Source organism: Podarcis tiliguerta, assembly GCF_965153285.1.
Source record: "Podarcis tiliguerta genome assembly, chromosome: 8".
NCBI lineage: Eukaryota > Metazoa > Chordata > Lepidosauria > Squamata > Lacertidae > Podarcis > Podarcis tiliguerta.
In genome coordinates this window covers 19,809,780-19,834,758 of record NC_139541.1, presented here as the reverse complement: position 1 = coordinate 19,834,758, position 24,979 = coordinate 19,809,780, and the positions used below count along the sequence as shown (strand labels likewise).

At 45.9% G+C, this 24,979-nt stretch overlaps 1 protein-coding gene across 2 annotated transcripts in view; it reads left to right on the top strand.

The window, feature by feature from the left end:
• LOC310683927 (uncharacterized protein) overlaps positions 1-24,979 on the top strand; it is a 133,414-nt gene that overhangs the window by 94,814 nt on the left and 13,621 nt on the right. For both annotated transcript variants that reach the window (XM_083454405.1, XM_083454406.1), the window contains 2 exons: positions 3,218-3,392; positions 8,276-8,434. In XM_083454405.1, coding sequence (XP_083310531.1) covers positions 3,218-3,392; positions 8,276-8,386 — 286 coding nt within the window. In that variant the 3' untranslated portion in view covers positions 8,387-8,434. The remainder of the gene's footprint in view (positions 1-3,217; positions 3,393-8,275; positions 8,435-24,979) is intronic.

The window sequence follows — 24,979 nt, the reverse complement described above, 5'->3', positions numbered from 1 at the left end:
TCAGTGGTCCAGTCCATCCAGAACTGTCTATTATGATTGGTAGAGGCTCTCCAGTATGTCTGAGGCAGGGGTGCTCTCTACTGTAGTCTCTTTAGCTGGAGATGCCAAGTATTGGTCCTGGGACCTTTTGGGTGCAGAACACGTGCTCTGCTACCAAGCTATGGAAACAGAAATGAGGTTACACTATAAAATCAGAATTCAGTTCAAAATGCTTGCTGGATTATTATTATTATTGTTGTTTTTCATTTCAGTAGGCAACGGAAGTTCAAAAGACCTCAAACTAAGCTGTTAAGGGCCTTGCAAATTAATACAAGAACCGTGAAGCTGGGTAGGATATGGGTTTCACCATCCTTTCCACAAACTTTCCAGGAGCTTCTTATTGAAATTATATAAAATTAACTCCTGTTTCTCCAGCTCTCTGTCGGCACCCAGCAAGGAAATGGCAGTAACAAATCAGATACATCGGCAGCACATTCCGAGCTGCCTCCCCTGCAAAACTCCTGCTTGCCTCCTTTTTAAATCCTAAAAGCAAAATGCACCAATCTTTAGAGGGACAGCAGAAGGGAGAGGGAGGAGTTGGTCGGTTGAAAGGAGAAATACATTTAATCCCTTTAATATTTTAAAATTTAATTATTTCCAAATTAGGTTAGCGAGTCTGACAAGAATCCTGCATCTAAAGTACGGAGCCCAGGGGCAGCTTTGGAAAATGAGACGAGAAATTAATATAAAAAAAGGAACCCTTTCGCTTCAAGGCAGCAGACTGGAACACTGGCATTCCATTACTCTGTCTGTCTGCTGAATTCATTTAGCATCTGTGGCTTAAATAGAATAGCTCTAAAGAGGCATGCTGCAGGCTGCGCTTGGCTTGCTGAGGCATTTCCCTCTGGAGGAATCAAACCGCATCAGAAAGAGGGTTGCAATTAAAATAATTCGGTTTCCTGATAAGATAGCAAGAGGGTCAGACCAAAGGCCTGTCTAGTCCAGTGTTCCTCATTCCCAAGCAGTAGACATCCAGATGTCCCTGAGAAATCCACCAGCAGGATATAGGAATCAGTTTATTTGTTGCTTTTTATTGTGGCCTTCTAAGGAGCTCAGGATAATGTACAACATGCTCTTCCTCCTCCCCATATTATCCACAGAACAGCATCCCCGTGAGGTAGGTTAATCCGAGAGACCATGGTTGGCCCAAGGTCATGCCGTGAGTTTCATGACTGTGGATGGATTTGAACTCAGGTCTCCTCTGTCCACATCCAACACTCCCACCAGTACTCCAATGGGAAACAGCCATCTGTTCCTGTTTGCTCAGAAAGGCATCCCACCCCTGAACACAAAGGTTGAATCTGGCCATTGATGGATATGACCTCCATTATTTATTAAGGTGGGGACTGCAACAAAATGTTGCAATTTGTCCATCTCTAAGTTGGGGGGGGGGGATATTTAACGGTCAAAAGCAGCACTTTAAAATTCAGTGCAGAAATTGATTGGAAGTCAGAGATAGAACAGCATAGCTATAATGTGACCATAATGCCCAGTCCCAGTTAGTAATTTAGTACTAGCATTCTGCACTAAATACAGTTTCCAAACAGTCTTCAAAGGAAGCCCCGCCTACAGTGATTTACAGTAGTCTAACTTGGAGTTTGCCATAGCATAGATATTTTAGCCTAGCCTATCTCTTGTCCAGATAGGGTTGCAGCTGGCAGACCAAGCAAAGCTTGGAAACAGCCACTGTGCTGTGGAACTGTGTCACTGTTATATAATCCAGTTAAAAGCAAGCGTTCCAACACAGAAGAAGGCCGTGTGTGTGTGTGTGTGTGCAACTGTAGGAAGGTTAAAGCAGAGGCAGCATTAATTTTGCAACAACAAGCAAAATTGCCTTGATTGCAGCACCCCACTGCTTTTTAGTCTGTGTTGGAGATTATCTTAAAATGTTGCTCCTCTCCAGCCTGGCATAGATTTTTGGGTGATTCTGGGCCATCAAAGCTTTACAGCAGTTTCGGTTGTGATTATTACATAGACTCTTCTTCCTGCTACTTGATGCTAGACAGCCAGCTGGAAGGAAAGGCAGGGGGCGGGGAGGAGAAAGATTCATATTTAATTACAAATGTTTCACTTCTGGGCATTTTCAGCAACATCTGGAGAGCAGGAGGATGAAAGATAACCAGCAGCACCTCCCACCAAGATCAGTTGTGTCAAGCTTCCTGTTCTAATCTGGCTGCTATCCCAAGATTTATCAACAGATACTAGAAAAATACTGTGCGAGTGTAAGGTAGCATAGGGAGCAGAGTCGTGGTTTACAATGGGGAATGGTGTTGATCTGAACATACCATTTTGCCTGTATTTTGAAATTGAGCAAATTCTCCACATTTGAAATCCACGATTCAAAATTTCTAAACAGAAATCATGTGCATGTATAAGTTTGCAGCGTTAATTGATTTAAATCTATTATCTATCTATATATCCATATCCCAGCCATAAAGTCCAATGTTTCAATTTGAGCAGCAATATAAATACAACTTGGTGAAGGTGCATCAAAACGTATATAAATTTATGCCATTGTGGAAGCACACTTGCTGCATCATGTATAGATGTGCCTACTAGGGTTTAGCTCAATAGAAATGTCTCTTTATAGCAGAAGCTGGATGCCCACAACACTGATTGGCTAGTGTTTGTTATGTCACTTGTCCTTTCTGTTGAGCCTAGCATGGGTGGGTAAGCAAGGGCATTTGGGCAGCACCCGTGATAATAAATTTGTCCTCTGTGTTTCCAATACATTTACAGTATGTATTTTTATTTCTGTATTTTCTTCCTTGGCATAAATCTTAGTCTGGAGTAAGTCCTGTTGAACAATGGTGTGACTTACTACTGAGTCAACATACAGAGAGTTGGCCTGTTAGTCAATTAATCACACAAGTTTGCCTGTTCATTAGTCAATTAAGTTTGCATGCAAGAAAAAGGCAAGAGTTTTAAAAATAAAATAAAGCATACTTTGTTTTTGAGTTATGATGCACACATATCTCACCCTAAGCATCACCTTAGAAATAGAGATTTCGTTTTCTCTCATTTTCTCATGAAAATTCATCAGTAGTTTAGTGGGCATTTCTCCTAACATGTATATTTTTGCTAGCAATTTCCCCTAAAATAACGCATTTCTGGTATTTTCATTTGTAAGTACTGTCATAACCTCATGTTACGTTTGCTTCATGTTACGTTTTTTCAGGTTGTGTACCACGGCGACACAGAAGTACCAGAAAGGGTTACTTCCAGGTTTCGCTGCTCGCGCATGGGCACAAGCGCCAAATTGCACCGTGCGCCTGCGCAGATACAGTGCTTCAGGTTGCGGGCTTTTCATGTTGCAAACGGGCCTCTGGAATGGATCCCATTCTCAACCAGAGGTACCACTGTACACTTTCCCTTAATAAGCACATTTTGTACTCTTTCTCTCTCTCTTTCTTTTGCTTGAGGAACTGCATTGCAAAAATTCAGAGAAGTGCAACTTTTGAAAGGTAGCTGTGTTTCATTTGTGCAGATTATTCTGAAAGAAGTGCGAAATAGATAGGATTGCACTAAAATGAGACTCGAATCAAATTTCTCCCCTTAACTCCAGGAAGCTTTTTTCCCCTTTTTTCTTTTTCTAGAAAAAAGCAAAAAGAGATGTCTGAACCTCTGGACACCACTTATTGGAAACTGCAGGTGGGGAGAGTTGTGCTTGTGGACTTCCCATAATGGACATATGATTAGCAACCGTGATAATGTTTGCTTATTTATTATATTTGTTCGGCACCGTTTGCAAGATGTGCCAAAGTAACTTGCAAAATATTAAAATATAGAACTTACCCAGCATTCATTTAAAAGGCATAACCCAGAGTAGAACAGAGGAATAATAAAAGTGTTCATCCATCAACTATATCATTGTCTGCTAGCCACAAAAGGCTATCAATGGCTACTAGCCATGATTGCTATCCTCTACCTCCAGTTGCTGGAAGCCACAGGAGGGAAGGATGCTCTTGTGCCTGGTTCCTGCTTGCGAGTTTCCCCCAGGCATGTGATTGGACACTGTGAGGACAGAAGGCTGGACTAGATGGGCCGCTGGCCTGATCCAACAGCCAAGATTTACATTCGTTTACTTCCCTGAAATGCTGTCTTCACCATTAATGAACCTCTTCTTATAAAGCACCTCAAAGCAATTTCACATTGCAACATATATAAAACAATTGCAGGTATAAAAACAATTAAAACAACTGCCAGTATAAAAGCAGTTTCCATTCCTGCTGGGGATAGTAAATCTCTTAAAATGATTACTGAAAGAGGAAAGTCCTTCTTAGCCATGTCTGCCTCATTGAACATCTGCTAGTGAGCATGTCTGCTTCTGTGTACAGGGCCTTACCACTGTAGGCACTTAATAAATGTGCAATATAGTTTATATTACAGTTACTAGTTGCTGGGCATGATTCTTCCCTCTGGACAGACACCTTTTGTCCCCCGTGCTTGGTGGGCAGCTAAGCTGGAATTGATAAAATGCCTGTCCTGTCACACTCTTCTCCCCCCCACCCACCTCAAACCCTGTTTTGTTTCAAGATTCTCCACTCTTTACATGAGGTTAGCTCACCTGTTCCGTGGCAGTCACAGCTTCAGCAAGCAAGCGTGGGTGTGCCTATGAGGAAAATTAATGGGAACCAGTTAGGTTTAGCAGGGAACCAGAACAATTAGGAGGTGACCTCCAGGAGCAGAAAATTGTCTTCCTATCAGGTAAACAAGCTCAGTCTCTGTTATAAGGAAAGTAAAACCATTGAAAGGGTGGGAGACTAGGCGAGCCTCCTGAGGCAATGGCAGCAATACCACAGATGATTTTTTTTTCTCTTTTAGAATGATAGCACGAAAGGCCCCTTTCCTACCTGGTTATGCTGGAGAACAGGTTTGGTTTACAATTTTACCTGAATAACTATTTTAATGTAGGTATTATAAGTACAGGGAAGAAGGTGTTTAAAAAAATGGTGCCAGTATTCATATATTGGTGAAAGTGCTGTGGGTACCAGCTCAAAATGTCTGCCATGGGCAGCAGAAACTGAGGTTCCAACTACTCAGTACCAGGAAATATTGTCCCCCCAAAATCTCTGGATACTGTATACCTTTTACTGGAAAGGGAAAAAATAGATTAACCATATTTTTCTGTCTATAAGACTCCCCCATATATAAGACGCCCCCTATTTTGGGGGACTCTGATTTAAGAAAATGGGGAAAGATCTATCCATGTATAAGATGCCCCCAAATTTTGGACATTATTTTTAAGGGGGGAAACCTAGTCTTATAAACGGGAAAATAGGGTATATTAATCCAAGTCATAGTGTCTATTGGTCCTACTTTCCACAGGACTGTGCTCTTTTTGATGGGCTAATATTCCCCTTTCTGGTGGACAAACAATTCACTCTTGGAAGCTGTCATCTACATAAGGGCACAACACTACTCTTCCTAATTGACATCACCAGGAACTTGTATTCACAGGTTGACTGGCTCTGATACTGGAGAGAGAACAACACCATTGTGGCTGGCAATCTCTGATAGCCTTACCTTCCACCTGGCCTACCCCATGATTTTTTTTCTAATCCTCTTTTAATGCCACCCAAGTTGGTGGCAATCGCTAACTTTGCAGTGTGAACGCCCTAGTTTAACTCTGTGCTATGTAAAGAATTACTTTATGTTCGGGGGGAAAAGGGAGAGTTGCAGGGGTCTTGAAACTGCCCATCAACAGTTAGCACCTGGGTAACAGATTGAACAGACGCACAGTTGGCCTCGTCACTGTCAGATGTGTTGCAATTCTATTTAAATCATTATTTGTACATTTTCATTTACACATATAATTTTTCATATCCTCTCCTTTGGTTATGTGAAAGTAGGCCCTAGGCCCAATGTCCCTGAATTGAGCTTTAAAACTGGTTTCTGTAAACCATAGTTTAGATTAACCACATATTGGTAAACTCTGGTTAGTCAAAAAATAGAAATGAAAGCTTCCAATCTTATGGCCATGGTGGAGGAGAGGGTTAGGTGGAAGCACGCAGTCTCATGGCTCATTCATGCAATGTTATTCTATAGATTTAACGTTTGAACAAGACCTTATTAAGATATAACCATAAGAAAGCTGGGGAGGACTTGGCATAAAATTTTTAGGGTTCACCTTTGAAAGACGCATTTGAAATTAGGTCAGCCTAAAACCTGCCCTAGCAACTTTTTATCTTGTTGTAACTGTCAGAGGAGTGGAGAACTTGTCTACTGATCTGATTCAGTCTAGCAGACCATGTTTTGCAAGAACAATTTTAATCAGCTTGAGATTTCTTGCAAAGCGTTTTGCCTTTGAGCTCAGTTCTCAGACCACTGCCTTAATTTCTAGTTGTGTGCAAGAATAAAGGGGAGCACAGGGGAAGAAGAAGAAGAAGAAAGGGGAGACGAAACCGGGAGGTCAGATTTCAGAGAGAGTAAGGAGAAGTAAATTAAAATTGTGTGTCTCCATGTTCAAAGTTGAGGAGCTGGCATGACTTGTGAAGTGCCACTCTGAGGCACACTTGTTGTGCATGCAAAACTATGCATAGACATGCTGCGAAGCACCACATGTAAGCCGACACAGTTTTGGAAGGATCAGAAAGCTTTTCTTTCGCAGCTGTACATTTCATGGATCCAAGTGTTTCCCTATCTTGTTGTCATCTAACGAACCACAGGTGGTGGCAGACACTGGAAAAAACCCAAAATCGTTGCGCAGATGGTGGGAAAGGAAAGGAGGGAAACTGCAGACATTGTTTCCAGACTCTGAAAGGCAGGGGTGGAGACTCTGGCAGCTGCAGCCCATAACGTCAGAGGCTGTGCTGGGTAGCTCAGGAAATGCTTAATTCTGCCTGAAGCCCAGAAACGTCTTTAGCTGGGGACAGCTTTAAAATGAAGCAGAGGCACGTCAGGAAGCAGGCCTAAGGCTGAGAGACAGCCAGCAGTTAAAATGCCTGCCAGCAAGCAGTGGAGTGCAAGTGGGGCACTGCCCCGCTGATCTCAGTCTAGAGATGGTGGGATAAATTTTATTCATTTTGTATTTAAAGGCAAGCCTACCTACTTTGCACTTTCCAGAACCAATATGAAATATATTTACAAAATAAATAAACCTTTTGAAATTATTACCTCTCCAAATTTTGCAATGCAGTTCTTAGAAACACATGCAAAAGTGAATACACTGGGGCAGAGTGTGCATATAAATGCATTCATTAGTGAAGGTGACATACAGAAATGCTTTATATTGGGTGAAATTGTTTTGCAAAAATAGCATACAAAAAAAAGTCTACAATGGGATAAATTTGCCCCAAAATGCCAATGAATTTTTCTGACTTTTAAGGCGAGGAGCTGGTGTCAAAACAGAGAACGGGACTTAAGACCAGGGAAAACTAGAAGCGGAGATAAACAAAAACCAACAGATTTGCCTATCCCATCTTACAGCCAATCTTATGAGTAGACCTTGCTGCCAGCCTCCACATCCATAGTCCCAGTGTTGCCCTCAGCAAGGAGGTGGGAGAGGAAACTAGAATTAGTTGGCTTTGTCTTTCATTGGGTCTGGTGCCACCTACTGTTGATCTTCCTGCCCCTTCCTGCCCCACAAGTTCTGGTGGGCACTGGGCACTAATGCTGCTAGCAAGTGTTCCTTCCTCCCAACTGCCCAGAAGGGAATGTTCCCCACCCCTTGATTTTGCCTATATACTTATAAATTAGCACTTGAACATTTTATGCAAACCTGCATCCTCTTCTGTCCCGGGGGGGGGGGGGCGTTCTTCCTTGATTTTCTTCTTTCTCAATGCTTAATCCAGAGCGGAGTCCCGAATATGTTTGGTTGGCATCTTGTAGACCTCCGCCCAGCAACCAAATGTATTGCTCTGCTTTTCTTTTTTTTGGACCACATCAGTGATGCCAAGATCCGAGTCTTGTCATCTGGGCAGCACAGGACCTCCACACGCACTGCCCAGGCTTGTGCCCCAGAGAGGCTAATGCGCTAAAAACAATACAGGAGGAAGCAGTTCTGAGTTACCAGTCTCTGCAGCCACAGCCGTTTGATTTCATCCGTAGAGGCACACTCCATTGTCTCTCAAGGTAGACAAATGCCAACAACAATGTTTCTCCTTTTTCTTTTTATATTTGTGCAAATTGCCTTGAACTTTTATTCTAATGCAAAGGTAGTTAAGAATATATGTGTGTGTGTGATGTAAATAAGTGCCACCACTGCAATCTGTATGGGTTTCTGTTTGCAACCTAGGAGACCTCTGAATTCCATTCCACCCTCTTCCAGACTGCAATCCCAGATGCGCTACAAGACCCCCAGCGGGTATCTCTGGTTCTGAAATATGGCACTCGGGAGACTCCGTAGCCCACAGTTCCTTCTCCTCAGCTTCACTCCAGTCATGCTATAACCTGAGTAAGTAGCTCTGCAGATGCTTACCAGATGCTAACGTCTCACTACACTTCAGCAGGTTCCCCGATAACAATACTAGGGTGTTACTATGGTGATAACAGATTCACTAGAGGGCTGAATTAATCGAGCAGCTTTGCCTATTAGGATCTGTATAGTTACCATAGTGTTCATTCAAACAAACGTTCCATCACACTCAGGTTGTCGTTTTCTTTTTTATGACCAAACTGATCGTTTTACCACCGGGTTCCCCATCTCTTTGTGGACAGTTATTTTGCTGTCTAAGCAGGTCCTAATCAAATTAACCGATCTCTTCCTTTTCATTCTCCTGGGGTGGGGGGTATAGCAGGGGAGGACTTTTCTGCTCTCCCCAGCCCCCAGTAATGATAGAAACTGTGATGGCTTTGCCATTGCAATGTTAAAATGGAAATGGGGGAAAAACAACTCATTCCATAATCCCCACCCCCAGTCTCCATCTGCTTTTTAGCTCAGTTGATTCAGTGGTTGGTTGTGACCCGCTGAAATTGGTAGAGGACGTTGGGAGTTTCATGGGATTTGGAACTGCATGGGCTGAGGCTGGAACCTAGCCTAGCCAGCTAGGACTGTTTTGTTCCTAGGGATGGGCCATAACTAAGTGACAGAGTGTTTGCTTTGCATGCAGAAGGTCTCAGGCGCTAGCAGATGGTGTGGCAGGGCAGAGCCATGGTAAGTGGAGGTTGGTTCATCATGGCAGAAGGGGCACTCCAGTCTGCCTTCAGCCAGATGCCAGCTCCATTGCCTTCTAAGTTATAACCAAACTAGGAGGGTGGCAATGCCTGCCAGCTTCCTCCTCTTCAGAGCCAGTGTTACTGAGCAAAGAAGAGGATGAGGACAAAACTAACAATTGTTGGCTCTCTCTGTCATTGCCTCTGATGCCAATGACAGTAGAGCTCCCTGCCTCCCACCCTACCAATCTCAATGGGCACAAGCCACGGAAATGCCCTACCAACACCAACATCCCTGCAATGAGGCAGCAGGGTAGTGGTGGGACCACTTGCCACACAGACACACGGTAGAGGTTTGAGCAAAGCAGAGACGTAGAGAAATTGAGAGGGGGGAAGTGGTTATTTTAAACAGTGGCAGAAGTTTGAGTAGACCTAGCAGGGGATAACATTGAGGGGGGAAATGGCAGCTTGAAACATGGTTTGAGCACAGTGAGAAGGGTGTTTCAAAAGGCTCTGTTTCATTAGCTTCTGTGTTGTGCCCATCTCTGCTATTTCTTGTTATTAAAACTATTTTTTCTTAAAAGATGACCCCTCAGTGTACTTGCTTTAATCAAAGCTCTGTTGTTGTTTAATAACACTATTTTCCTATCAGTGTTCCTCCACCCTCACTTGACTCAAAGTTCTGCCACTTTTTTCTTTTCACTTTCTCCTTTCTCAGTGTTCTCAAACTTCTCTCTCTTCCATTTCCTCAGCTGCTTCATGTGAAAAAGATAAAGAATGTGGGGTTCTCAAATATTCCATAGTACACTTCACACAATGCATTTCATTCCTGGTACCATGCACCAGATTCAGTAATTTAGTGTAGGTACTTTACTAACAAGCAGATACCTATATATATATATATATATATATATATATATATACACACACACACACACACACACACACACACAACTTTCATCAACTGAACATAATCTTCTCTAGCTGAGCAAACCAACTGACTTTCTTGCTCTTAAGATTCTATTTATCTTAAAGTTACAGCAACATATATCATTGTGGTGGGATGTGCAAAGCAGAACAGGAGAGAGAGCCAGGCATGGAAATGGGGGTGATCTATGTTCAAGGGAGCATTAAGCAAAGTGAGGAGCAGTGGGGAGGGGAAAAGGAAGTGAAAATGAGGGTGCAAAGAAAAGAATAAGGGGTATAGGAATGGGGGTGAAGATGAAAGCAGGGGCATGAAATCTGAAGAATAGGAGGTTTCAAGGGGGGTTCCACATAAGGAGAGGGAGGAGGAGGCAGGGACATGGTGGGTGGGTGTGGACATGGTTGCAAACAGGGACGTCTTTACCATTGGGCGTAGTGGTGTGGCAAGCCAGGGTGCCAAGCAGTGGAGGGCACCAGGCGAAGAGTCTGGGCAGATGAGAGGGGGGAGGTAAGCAAGGCGGAGCGGGGGCTTGGAGCCTGCGTGCCTCCAGCGCCCGTCAGAGGCAGGAAGGCTCTGGATGCTTTCCCGCAGTCCGGCGCTTTCTCCGCTGGCTCCGCAACACACCACCTCCTCGGCTGGGTGGTGTGTGCTTGCATCCTAAGCTCTGCGCATAATAAACTTGACTCTACCACCACTCCCCCCATCCACTCTACCTCGAAAGATCCCTGCGCTCGAGGCTACACGTTGCAACTGCTGCCCCCAGCACCCCTCCATCCTTCCCCTGCTTCTCCACCTCCTTGCATGGAGCCTGCCTCCTCCCGCTGCCCCCACCACCTCTGCACTCCTTCACAGGAACAGCGTTTCCTTCCCCCACCCAATCCCCTCCCAGTCATGCTGTCTCCTCCCCGCCCCCTCCTCCCCAAGCAAGGACGGCGAGACTATGGCTGAGTGAGTGCGCTTCTTTGCTGCGGTGACGCAGACGGCCAAGCTCGCTTCACCTGTCCCTGCCCAGACGAGAACCCCGCCTGCCTCCCATGCTGCCCCCATCACACCTGGCTGCCCAGCCCCACACCGCACAAGAGCAGCACGGGGCAGCAGCGTGAGGGCAGGAGGAGCCTTTCCTTAAAAAGGTCAACAACTTTGGGGTCCCCCCCTTAAAAAAAGGTCAAAAACTCTGGGAAAGGGGGGGAGCTGGAGGGATCTTTGGAATTGGAAAGGGGTTTGGGAATAATAATAATAATAATAATAATAATAATAATAATAATAATAAATTATTTATACCCCACCCATCTAGCTGGGTTTCCCCAGCCACTCTGGGCAGCTTCCAACAAAATATTAAAATACAATAGTCATTCAGATATTAAAAGCTTCCCTAAACAGGGCTGCCTTCAGATGTCTTCTAAAATCTGGTAGTTGTTTAATGGGAGGGTGTTCCACAGGGCAGGCGCCACTACCAAGAAGGCCCTCTGCCTGGTTCCCTGTAACTTCACTTCTTGCAGTGAGGGAACCGCCAGAAGGCCCTCGGCGCTGGACCTCATTGTCCGGGCAGAATGAGGTGGGTGGAGACTCTCCTTCAGGTATATTGGGTCGAGGCCGTTTAGGGCTTTAAAGGTCAGCGCCAACACTTTGAATTGCGCAAAGGTCAACAACTTTGGTCGGCCCTTGGTTGGCCCTCGCGGCCCTTCACTTCATCAAATCTTTGGAAAAAAGTTTGGACACCATGGGGTTAATGTGGGGTGAGAGTGACTGGTGAGTGGAGGGAGCAGGGGTACAGCCCCTATTACTGCATTCATGCATATGAGATGTTTCTGCTTTGCCTATTGTTTATATGTTTTGTAATTAAATAACCCCTTTCGAGTATGGTTTATAGTACCATGGGAAAGCAGCATACAAATAAATGGTGATGGTGAAGAAAGCACCTTTAGCCATTATTCTTGTGAGGGCTTTGAGAGAAGGTCATCTTGCACATCCCCCCCAAAAAAACAACGTGTGCAGCAATATCTCATTTCCTTGCCAGTGCTTTCAGGAATGCTCACTGGTATGGTTGTCCATGAGGTTGCTGCATCAGCAAGCAACTGCTTGGGATCAGCAGTGAAACTTTTTCTAAGCCCATCCACTTCACCAGAGAGCAACAGATGATGGCCTATCAGCACTGGGGCTAGCATGGGCGTGTTAGGGGCCCCTGGGGCTGATGCCAGTCAGCACATCATCTTCTGATTTCTTCTTTTTTTATAAAGGGGTTGACTGTGTTTTACTCAGAGTAGGCTTGCTGAAATTAATGGGCCTAACTTAGTCATGTCCATTAATTTCAATGGGTTTACTCTGAGTAGGATTAACACTGGAAGTAACCCATTAAAATTAATGGTTAGCTTAAGCCCATCAATTTCACTGGGTTTACTCTGAGCAGAACTTCTTTGGAGCTAACCCTTGTTATCCTTTTCTACAACACAACAGTAGCTGTTCCCAAGTAAATGGGTTTACCATCAGAAGCAGAAGCCGGTCCCGTTTGTATCCCTGCAGTGATGGTTGTGGTTTTATTTAAGTGAGTAAAATGCAGAACCGCACATGGTCAAAAGTATTCTTCATTTTTTTAATCAGGGCAAACTATTTCTTGCTCTAATGCTTCAGGAATGTGGAAGCAGTTGTAAAGCTAGGAACTGGCATGCATGAGTATGATGAGAAAATATTAATTGTGTGCTTCGCAACCGAAGTAATACACACAGCGTCTAAAGGGGGCTCCTGTAAGATCATGAAGCCCAGGGTCCAAAATTAACTGCTTAGGAAGGGGGCTCTGTTATTGCTGCACCAATCCAGTGCTGCATGCTGTGAAGATGGCCTAACTTTTTTATTTTTTAGGCAGGCACAGGAGTGTGAAATACCGAGGATCAGGGTGCCAATTTAACTGAATTACATGCCTTGCATGTAGACAAGACCTCTTGAATCTTGCAGTGTGGGAGCCTATTGAGTCTGATGGTGATGAGCTGTCGGTAGAACCTTAGGCTTCAGGTTTTATGATTCCGCACACCCCCTGCTCTCCCTCCCTCCCCCCACCTCCCCAAACCCTCCCACCCCCTTCTGCAATAACCATAATCGTCCCCTAGCCGGATGTGTGTGATTCATTTCACCATACCCAGTCAGTGCTCGCTGGCAGACGCTTCATTGGTATTCAGAGCAGCGGCCCGTCTGTCGCTCCTCCATGTGCTCCAGGTCTGGGATCCTCAGGGAGCCATGCAGCTGTCAAATTGACTTCCATCATTCCCTCCCTGAGCCGAGAGACAAATTATCCAGCCAGCTGTCAGACGAGACTCTGTGATCGAACCTGCAATTTCTAAGTGATAAAAAAACCAAAAAACCCACCCGAACACTCCACGTCCCCAAAACTAAGCCAGCAAGCACTTTGCGGGAGGGTGGTGGCACAAGGAGGAGGGAGGGAGGGAGGGTTCGGCAGGTGGCAGGAAGGAGGAGGGTGTTTTTATCCCAGTTCCTTATTCTTCAGAGGTTATTAGCTGGGGCTGTGTGATGTCTTTGCAAAAGAGGCGAACATAATGGTTTGGCAGAAGCCCCAGTTGACTCACAATTGCACGCTGGCAAGGAACTGCGGCTTCCTCAAGAGACACAGTGGCATTTCAACACTGCCCAACTGAGGCAGGAGTTTTAACAGTGCTCAACTGTGCTCGCAGGAAGGGAACCTTTCGCCCCTCTAGATGGGTGGAGTTTTCGTTTTTGCGAGACGTGGAGGCAATAATAGCACACTTGCGGCAGATTGATACTGGGCTGCCCACCCACTATTCTGCTGTATTAACTGTCCTGCAGCACTTTGCTTGTGTTATTGCACTATTGCAGCGCGGAGGGTACTATGAAAGCAGGACAGCAACAAGCATACGGAAACCTCAGGTACGGGATTTCAGGAGGAGATTACAGTATGTTCACGGACTGGAGACTAATAGCAGCGTGGCTAACCCCCAAACTTTTGGTACTTGCTAACAGCATTGAAAACGGGATTGTGTACCGTGGTACCTCGGGTTAAGTACTTAATTCGTTCCGGAGGTCCATTCTGAACCTGAACCTGTTCTTAACCTGAAGCACCACTTTAGCTAATGGGGCCTCCTGCTGCTGCCGCGCCACCAGAGCCCGATTTCTGTTCTTATCCTGAAGCAAAGTTCTTAACCTGAAGCACTATTTCTGGGTTAGCAGAGTGTGTAACCTGAAGCATATGTAACCTGAAGCGTATGTAACACGAGGTACCACTGTATAACTGCCCCAATACCATAATGAGCACAAATCATGAATGAAAAATAAGAAGGATTTCTGGTGGAGGGGCCCTTATACCTTTATACCACTGATCCAAGTGTGTCCTCTACATGATATGCATATTGGCAACACCTCGGCCCCACATGCACACTGTGCTTGAAAGAGCTCAATTATGAGCCCTGCAGAGCCATCGTGGCACGTGTCAGTGTGTCCATTTTAAAATACCAGCTGAAGCGAGGAGGCTGAGGAAGTGGGGAGGTTGGAGATTAGTCACAGGCTATTACACTCCAAGAGGCGATAAGGGCAGAGGAGGAATTACTGGACAGTCGTTCTCCACTTGAGGCGGCCTCCTAATGCACGTATCATTCCTCAGATCGTGTCCGCCTCTCTCTCTCTCTCTCTCTCTCCCCCCTGCCTGCTTCTGTCCGGCCTTGGGTTTTGAGGCATTTGCTGTTATCTTAGCCATACAAAGTGATTGTTGGGGAAGCAGACATGAGTGGGATGTGTCCCAAAGGCAGCAACAGCATTTCAACAGCCTTTTAAAAGCGAGGGAGCCATTTCTGTCTGGCACCTTCTGCGTACAAAGTTCTCATCCTACCTTGCAACTGCCCTTGAGACTGAGGGAACCGGGGCTGGCTGATGAAGAGCTGCTCAAGGCCATGAAAATGAGGAAATATTTGAACCCAAACCTTCCGGATCAGATCCAACTAGATCACATCCACACCGTCCATATAAAACACATGGGTTCCACACGAGAACTCCGGGAACTGTAGTTTACTGCTCACAGAGCTACAATTCCCACCACCCCTAAAATTATAGTTCCCAGGTTTCTTTTGAGGAAAGCCAGGCGCTCCAAATTCGTGGTGGGGATTAGTTCTATGTCTCATAGAAATCTCTGTGAAGTGAATTTGGTGGCAAGAGGGAGGGTCGGGGAGAGATCATTCTAAAGTCAAGTCAAGTCAGTGTTGGTGTCAGGAAGCCTGAGTTCAGATCCCTCCTCAGTTGTTGAAGTTCATTGAGCAACCTTGGGCCAGTCAGTATGACCTACCCTACAGAGTTGTTGTGAGCAAAAGTATGGGAAGAAAGAAGCCAAGTATGCCGTCTTGAGCTCCATGGAGGAAAGGCAGGATATAGACATCTAAAATAAACAAATTTCAGGTGGTTTTTTTTCTGCCTGTGCAGAACTTTTCTGAATGGCAGGAAGTAATTTCTGTACTTGGGAGGCGGGGTAGGCGTGTGGCAGAGAAGCTCTTTGCAGAGAAAAGGGCAAAGGAGATGTTGCAGGCAACCATATAGGCTGTTTCCCTAGAGACTGAACAAAAGGATGTGAAAGGCTGGATTATGCTTGAACCCCCGGCGTTCCTTTCTCACTCAGGTTTCCAAGGTCATTGGTAATGTTTCCAGGGTGCAGACTTCCACGCCTCCCATGAGAAGGAGAAAAGGGATCATCAGCTGGAGCACTGGCAGCTGGTAACATTTTGATTTGGTAAGGTTGTAATTTTTAACCTTGCTGTTTTCACCACAATAGGACATGGGCAGCACCTATTTAAGAAAGTGTGCCTTTGCACACGTTCAGAGTGCCATTGCCTCATCACTAAAATATATACAGTTGTACCTCATTTTATTGCACATCGTTTTATTGCGGTTCACAGGTATTACTCCGTAGGAGGACTCGGGTGCAGCTGCAAGCATCCCAGCTGTTTCCAGGAAAAGGAAACCTGCCATGCCTCTGCTAGCCACGGGAGGGGAGCTAGTTAGAGCTGGACCTGGGTTTTTCCACTCCTGCCCCTGCAGGTCTGGCTTAATAGCCTACAGTATAGTGTAAACATAACTTTTACATGCACTGGGAAACCAAAAGCATTGTGTGACTCAGTTTATTGCAATATTTGGAACCGAACCCACAGTATCTACAAGGTATGCCTGTATGTATGTATGTTGTGTGTGTGTGTGTGTTTATTATTCCCTACACACCTATAGATGAGGGAAGAGTTTCCATGTAAAAGGGCCGAAGTGCAATTTTCAGACAAGATTAACTCCATACCTCTTATTTAGAAATTAAGCTGTACCACAGGATGTCAGTTCTTGGATTCATGTAGTGTTTACACCTGCGTGCTTAGAACCAAAGTGTGATTGCAAAGTAGTTTAATGCTACCACATGGAGCTGTTCTTAATGCCTGAATCCTTCCATATCGGCTATAATGGCTTGACAAGATAGGCCTCATAACAGCAGATAGAGCAAGCGTCTTCCTACTTCAGGCTGACTTTCAGGCAGTCCAATCAGTCACATGGTTTTCCTGCTAAGAGATACATGGGCAGTACCTCCTTACCATTGCTATTCTTTTGGATTAGGAATGTCTGAGCGGTGCATAGAGGAGATTAACAGAAACGCCTCTATAAATTCAAGGTAGTATAAAATGTGTGTGTTGCAGGAACAAGTGTGTGGCTCTGATGTTTTGAGGATGTTGTTGTAGTTGTTTAATTGCTTGACAATTCCAATGTAAGGGTTGTGCCCCAGTAGCTCCAATGAACCAGCCTCCCTTGAGCTGGAGCCTTCATATGTGCAAACCCACCCAACCAACTATGCTTGAAGGCTTAAATAGGGTTAGGGAAAGGTAAAGGGACCCCTGACCATTAGGTCCAGTCGTGGCCAACTCTGGGGTTGCAGCGCTCATCTCGCTTTACTGGCCGAGGGAGCTGGCGTACAGCTTCCGGGTCATGTGGCCAGCATGACTAAGCCACTTCTGGCAAACAAGAGCAGCGCACAGAAACGCTGTTTACCTTCCTGCCGAAGCGGTACCTATTTATCTACTTGCACTTTGACGTGCTTTTGAACTGCTAGGTTGGCAGGAGCAAGGACCGAGCAGCGGGAGCTCACCCTGTCGCAGGGATTCCAACCGCTGACCTTCTGATCGGCAAGTCCTAGGCTCTGTGGTTTAACCCACAGCACCACCCGCATCCCCTTAAATAGGGTTATCCGCTACTGAATATGAGCAGCACCTTGGCTGTGCATGCAGACCTAATCCATTCCCTCTGCTTGAAGTGCCTCCAAACGGGCCTGAAAAGATTGCTAAGATTTTCCTGTGATTTACACACACAGCCCTTGCACTTGGCAACCGGATGGAAATCGAGATATCACACCCTACATCCTTCCGTTTTCAAGATCAGGCATGAACTAGGTCATTGCTGCAGCTTTGAATTCTGCAGCCTACGAGCACAAGCGACTTCCCAGAAATGACCCACGACTGGGAGCAGTAGGCTGGAGTAGCAACAATTTCCTCTCAGCATGAACCTGCCAGACCTAGCCTCCTCCCCCACTGCCACCACCGCCACCAAGCTTTCTCTAGCTCTTTTTATGAAAACTAGGTCAGGGCTTTGAACTGCAAAAAGTCTCAGGGCTCCCTGTTTGTTTTATCACTGTCACCACCCAGCATAGCGGAACAACCTACCCGCCAGCCGCTTCCTCGTGGCTAGACAGAGCACACATGCCTTCGCTGCACACCTTAGAGATATAAATTAGAAACAGCTTTGCACAGAAAACAGCTCTCCTGTTTGGAGATTGTGTGAAGCAAGGGAGATTCTAATGACCCAGTGACACTGCAGCAAAGCTCTTCTACCCATGGAGAGTTTCTTGAAAGCAATGAGGGAATAACAGGCTATGTGAGATATAGCTATATCTATACAGGGAAGCTAGCTCCTGGGGGCTGGGCCCTTTTGGGGCCCCTGAATATTTTGGGGGTGGGGGCTAGCTCCCCCCCCCATGTCCAAAAAGTGTGGAGGCGAAGCACAAAGCTGAGTGTGGTGAGAGACTCTTCTTTTTCTTTTTCATTTCCTGCCATGGCGGGGAAGGAGGGTTGAAGCAGCCTCCCACCATTGAAACCACACAGTCGTGTTCAGCCCCATCTCCAGCTCCTCCTGACATCATGCATGCACTGGTTGGCCACCCTCGGAAATGGGCACGTCTGTACTTTTATCTATCTATCTATCCAATCAGATCCACATTAGCAGAGAAAGTCATCCTTAAAAAAAGTGGCTGCATACTCATCATACATTTAAAGCATGTGACTTCTGCAAAGAATCCTGGGAACTGTAGTTTACCCTTCAAAGAGCTACAATTCCCAGCACCCTTAACAAACTACAGTTCCTAGGATTCTTGATGTGTGTGTGCGTGTGTGTGTGTGCTTTTTAAATGTGTATGCAGCCAGAGTTTCCCTGGTCACACTTAGACTCCATTGGCACTTTACATTTTAAACAGTACAATACAACTTTAAACAGCCATGATTCCAACCAAATAATCCTGGGAATGATAGTTTGTTAAGCATGCTGAGAGTTGCTTATTGCATTTATATCCCACCCTTTTCTCTAAGGAGCTCAAGGTGGCATTCGTGGTTCTTCCTCTCCTCATTTAACCTCTATAACAACCCTGTGATGTAGGTTAGGCTGAGATGCAGCGACTGGCCGAAGGTCACTCAGTGAGCTTCATGTCCAAATGGGGATTTGAACCCTGGCCCTCAAGGTCCCAATCCAACAATCTAACCACTACACCACACTGGCTGTCAGCAATGGTGGTTGTGATTATTATGGTTGTGGTGATTTAGTGGCAATTTTATGCTGGGTAGGGCTCCAAGCGGTGCAGGGATAGAACTGCTAGCACATTTGCAATGCTAAGCAGGGTCCGGTTTCAAATTGGATGGGGGACTGTGTGTTGAGATCCCTGCATTGCAGGTGGTTGGATTAGATGACCCTCAGGGCCCCTTCCAACTCTACAATTCTACAATTCTAAGGCTCTACAATTCTACGATTCTAAGGCTTTTGGTGTGGTGCTTTTCCTTTCCATTCTTTACTCTGCTGGGCTATAGATTTATATGTGTTTTATGCTTTTAACACTTGATGCTTTTTGGCATGGGGGGTCCCTGTTGGACCAAAAGAGGGAGATATTAAAGGCTGCAAACAATATAAAGGTACATGCAGCAGGGCTGGGGAATCTTTTCATGGAGGATAAAGTTGTCAATGGCTACCTTCACTGTCAGAGGCCATATGCTTCTGAATGACCAGTTGATGGAAACCATAGGAGGAGAGACTGCTCTTGTGCTCAGGCCCTGCTTCCCATTGGGACATCTAATTGATCACTGTGAGAACAGGATGTTGGATTAGGTGGGCCATTGGCCTGATCCAGCAGGCTGTTCTTATATTCTTATACCTATTTACTTGGGAGGAGTTGTTGCTGGCATTTGTCTGTCTTGGGGGACAATGGAGGAGTGTGACTTTCAGGGGTGAAATCAAACCACTGAAGAGTTACAGCGCCTGCTATGGCTGTAGAGACTGATACAGGACAGACATGTTTTGCTGCAGTTGGGGCAAATGAAGATGTCCAATTTTGCTGCTACTGGTGAACCATGGTGTTTCTGCGTGCCTCCCAGCAGTCATTCCTCCTCTGGCCACTGCTATGGATACACAACCTGACAGTCTCCAGGCGCTGCGGTCATCTGCAAGAGATTGATGTTGCCAGCCTTCATGTCTCGTTTGCAGACACCTTTGTAATGCAGAGTTGGGCTGCCAATGGGCCTGGTGCTTGAAGCCAGCTCCCCATAGAGTACGTCTTTGGGGGTCCTGCCATATTCCATTCTGTGGACATGACCAAGCCAGTGTAGACATCGCTGAGACAGGACTACGAACATGCTGGGAATGTGGACTTGGAAGAGCACATTTTGTTCGAGACTCTGCCCCACGATGTACAAGGGGCGCCTCTGCTCTCAGCATTCCTCTTGCAGCTGACACAGTGCAAAAATGATGTCGACTGTTGACCTCTCAGCTCTAAAGCCACATTGTGTTAGCAGGTGAATGTAATCTGTTGAGAACTACACGGCCAAAGGCTTTCCACACAATACCGAGCAGGGAAATTCCACGGTAGCTGTTACAATCATGATGGTCACCTTTGTTCTCATAGAGGGTCACAATGTGGGGGTTTTACATGTCTTGTGGTGTTGATCCTTTTTCCAACACTGCAAGAGAAGGCGCATCTTGAGAGAGGAATTGAAGCCAGCTTTCAGCACTCCTGTTGGAATTCTGTCCTGTCCTGGGGCTTTACCACATGCCTGAGAGTAGATGGCGTTTTTCAGCCCGTCACAGGAGAGAGGGACGTTCAACTCTTCCAAGACAGGCAGAGTCTGGATGCTGTCAATCGCTGTGCCAGAGACCATGTTCTCCCACGAGTACAGTGGTGTGCCCATCATCTGCTTGCTGCAGTCTGTGATGATCTCTCCTGACAAGGTTTTCAACAGTGTCGTTTTCCTGACTGTTGGTCCAAAGGCCTCCTTCATGCCTTTGTACATTTTCTGAATGTTGCCGCTGTCAGCAGCAAGTTGAATGCTCCAACACAGATTTAGCCAGTAGTCATTGGCATATCACCTGCTGGGCATCACCCCTTGCCTTTGTCAGTGCAGCAAGCATCTTTTCACAAGGCACACGCTTGTAGTTCACAAGAACCTCGAACTTTGCAGCGATAACAAGCTCCATGTCCTTTATCCCAGCGGCAAACTAGTTGGGGATCTGTGGCTCTCTTTTGCCATAGGAGGACATAGGAAGACAAGGACTGTGATATGGTTTCAGCTTGATTCAACACAGGGCAGTTCAGTAGAGTTTGTCTGACAGATTCAGAGAACTGTCCACAAAGTTTCAGATATGACTGTTGTGGCAGTGTTAATTTCAAGCCACACATTCTGTTTTGTGCTATGAGCCCTCTGTGGATGGAGATGGATCTTGCTCACCTTCAGGGAATGATCCATGTTGAAGTTGGCACTGTGCCCGTCGCCTGCTGACAGTCAAGGCCAGTTGGTACCAGTGGCCTGACCTTGTGAATAAGCCACTGAACTCAGTGGACTTCTGATCTGAATCATCCTGGCCTGTGATTTATCTGTTATTCTTCTCCAATTGAAAACCCATTCACGCAATTGCAAATTGTTTGAATAGCATCACATTTAGTTTTGACCTAAGGTTAAGATCTTATGAAACAGTAACAGATAAACCTGCACGGTATCTTCTAGGGCCAATTCATAGTCCCAGAACACTTTGTCAGACTTAAATGTTTTTAAAACAATGCCTGCGATGCAGCAAATTGTAGAGTCCGCTCTGCAGAGCAGCTATGGACATGAGTAAATTAAGACTTCCGTAAGCTTGAGTCAATAGCCATTCAATACCTACCTATCAAGTTATAAACTGGTTTATTACTCATTGATTTTCCTCCCCCACCCCTCTCCCAAGTGTGAATTATACCACTTTTAGGCCAAGAATTAATTAAGGGAGCTTGTTTTTCCTTAGAACGATGTTACTGAAACAAATGTATTGGAAGAGGCAGAGAGGATGTGTGATAAACACATTGCAAAGGTCTACATTTTATGAGCTGCTTTGCCTAAAATAGATGTAGATTTTTAGAAATAACTATTTCTAGATAGATTGATAGATAGCACTCACTTTTTAAGAGGGGCAAAAGCTATTACTTAGCTTGAATCAAGGCATGATTAGATTTTACCAAGGGTTATGACCTTTGGTGGGATCATGAACAGGACTCAGTGGGTCACAGCCCATTTTGCTAAATTAGAGAGGGGAGTTAAAAATTAACTGAGAAACATTTTGAAGAGGATGTATTGCATCCAGAATTTGGGGGGGCTGTAAGATGGAAACAGCCATTTCCACACTGATAGGTTCCCCCGTCTATCTATAGATACCACAGGTGTGCCATGGATCACACAAATATTTTTCTAGAAAAAGAAGTGCAGGAATTCACCATGAGAGCCTCCCTTGTTCTCTTATAATGGCCATGGCGCCCACATGAGAGGTGCTGAAACTGAGTTCCAGCGGGGGGGAAAGCCCTGGTTCTCACCCTCCCAGTTTTAATCCCCACAACAACCCTGTGAAGTAGGTTAGGCTGAGAGGCATTGACTGATTCAAGGTCACTCAGTCAGCTTAATGGCCATGGAGATTTGAACCCTGGTCTTCCAGGTCCTAGTCCAGGCATAGGGAAACTCAGCCCTCCAGATGTTTTGGGACTACAACTCCCATCATCCCTAGCTAACAGGACCAGTGGTCAGGGATGATGGGAGTTGTAGTCCCAAAACATCTGGGGGGCCGAGTTTGCCTATGCCTGTCCTAGTCCAACACTCTAACCACTACACCACAATGGTTCTCAATGACAGTGGTTGTAATGATTACTGTTGCGGTGATTTGATGGCGGTATAGTGCTTGGTAAGAGCTGCAGCTATACTTTTGGTGTGGTGCTCTGTCTTTCCATTCTTTATGCTGCTGGATTGTAGATATGTATGCATGTGTTTTTTATGTTACAGTGGTACCTCGGGTTACATTCGCTTCAGGTGAAATACGCTTCAGGCTACAGACTCCGCTAACCCAGAAATAGTGCTTCAGGTTAAGAACGTTGCTTCATGATTAGAACAGAAATCGTGCTCCAGCGGCGCGGCAGCAGCAGGAGGCGCCATTAGCTAAAGTGGTGCTTCAGCTTAAGAACAGTTTCAGGTTAAGAACGGACCTCTGGAACGAAGTACCAATGTAATAAGCATGTTTAGTAAGCTGGCGTGGGGGTCCCTGTTGGATCAAATTAGGATATATTGAAAGTTGCAAACCAAATAAAGGTATTTGCATCAGGGTTGGGGAATCTTTTTCATGGGGAATAAGGCTACTAATCCTGATGGCTGTGTCCTACCTCCACTGTCGGAGGCAGTTTGCTGCTGAGTCTCAGTTCCTAGAAACCACAAGAGGGGAGAATGACTGTTGCACTCAGGGCTAGCTTGTGAGTTTGCCAGAGGCACCTGGGATGCTGGACTAGATGGGCCCTTGGCCTGTCCAGTAGGACTCCTCTCATGGTATCTGTGGCCTTCCTGATGTTGTTGGATTCCAAGTTCCATCAGCCTCAACCAGTGTGATTAGTGGTCAGGGATACTGGGAACTCCAGTCCAGCACTATCCGGGTTAACACACCCCTGTGTTCTGCTCTCTTGGTATCTCTCTTAAACCACCCCCCCCCCTTTTAATAGTGTGTTTAGCATTTAGAAGGATCAAAATGCCTCTCTTTACATAACGCTGCAGCTGCATTACGTAAAACAATTTGATGTCATCGCTTCCATAGCCAAACAGAATAATCATCTTCCTAAGAAAATGCCAGAGAACATTGGTCTCTCTCCCTTTCCTTTCTGTTTCCTTGATCCTCCATGGCTTGGCTAGCATCGAATATTATTCCTTCTCTTCCCACACTCTCTTAACTTGCTACCATACAGCTCTTTGCACAGACCCCTTTTGGAGCTGCACCTTATGCCTGGAATCTATTCATTCTTTCCTGGCAACGACTGCTTGGCAGAGAGTGCCATTCATTACAACTTGGGTTTGTCTGCGGTTGAGCTTTTTTTCCAAACTTGTTTGAAAAAGCAGACTTGTTTGGTGGCCTTTGGACCTTCTGAGTGACAGGGAAGGAACCGAGGTGGCGGGATCAAAATGAACCTAAGCTAGGTCTGAATGCACACATGGGGGGGGGACTATAACCCAGTGGTAGAGCATCTGTCTTGCATGCACAAGGTCTTAGGTTAACACAGGGCAGGGAATGTCCCTTGCCTGATACACCGTGTCTGGAACCCTGGAAAGTCACTGCCAATCAGAGTAGTTCAGTTGTATTCAGCCTTTTCAAACCCGGGGCCCACCTTTAACCGAAACATGCATTTGGGGACCCACTTCGTGGTTTTCCACCATGTATTTGTACCATGGTAATGGTGCTGTCAGGGACGTGGGTGGCGCTGTGGGTTAAACCACAGAGCCTAGGACTTGCCGATCAGAAGGTTGGCGGTTCGAAACCCCACGACGGGGTGAGCTCCCGTTGCTCGGTCCCTGCTCCCGCCAACCTAGCAATTCGAAAGCACGTCAAAGTGCAAGTAGATAAATAGGTACCACTCCGGTGGGAAGGTAAACGACGTTTCCATGCGCTGCTCTGGTTCGCCAGAAGTGGCTTAGTCATGCTGGCCACATGACCCGGAAGCTGTACACCGGCTCCCTCAGCCAATAAAGCGAGATGAGCGCCGCAACCCCGGAGTCGATCACAACTGGACCTAATGGTCAGGGGTCCCTTTACCTTAATGGTGCTGTCATGACCCACCTTGGGTTAGGCTAAGACACAGTAGTGGGTCCTGACCCACCTATTGAAGAACAGTGAAGAATATATTATATTATGCTTACTCCCAGCATCTGCACCTAAGGTGGTCGACTCACTTTGCCTAATGGTAGGGCCCAACCATGGAGGATTGATGGAAAGATGCCAAGTGTTATCTGACTATCACAGTGTGCAGATAAGCCAGGTCTAATCAGTGTGCTTGGCAGCCGTGTAGAGATGACTGAGGCAAAGCAGAAACTGAAGCACACTGCATTGCTAAAAGAGTGACTGCTGATCCTGAAGTCATAGCTGTCTGCATGCTGCTGGCTGATCAGCTACTGGGCTGGAGGAGAACCTGAAGGCATTCACACAGACCTGACCAGCTTTGCCCTGGCAGCTGAATGCGTTGTGACTTTTAGGAGACAGGATATGACCCTCTTGGGGGAGTGCAGAGTGGAGTGGAAACAGTGAGAAGCAAAACAGTACCACCAGAGCGAAGAAAGCGAAAGCTCCCTTGATTTGCTCTGTGGC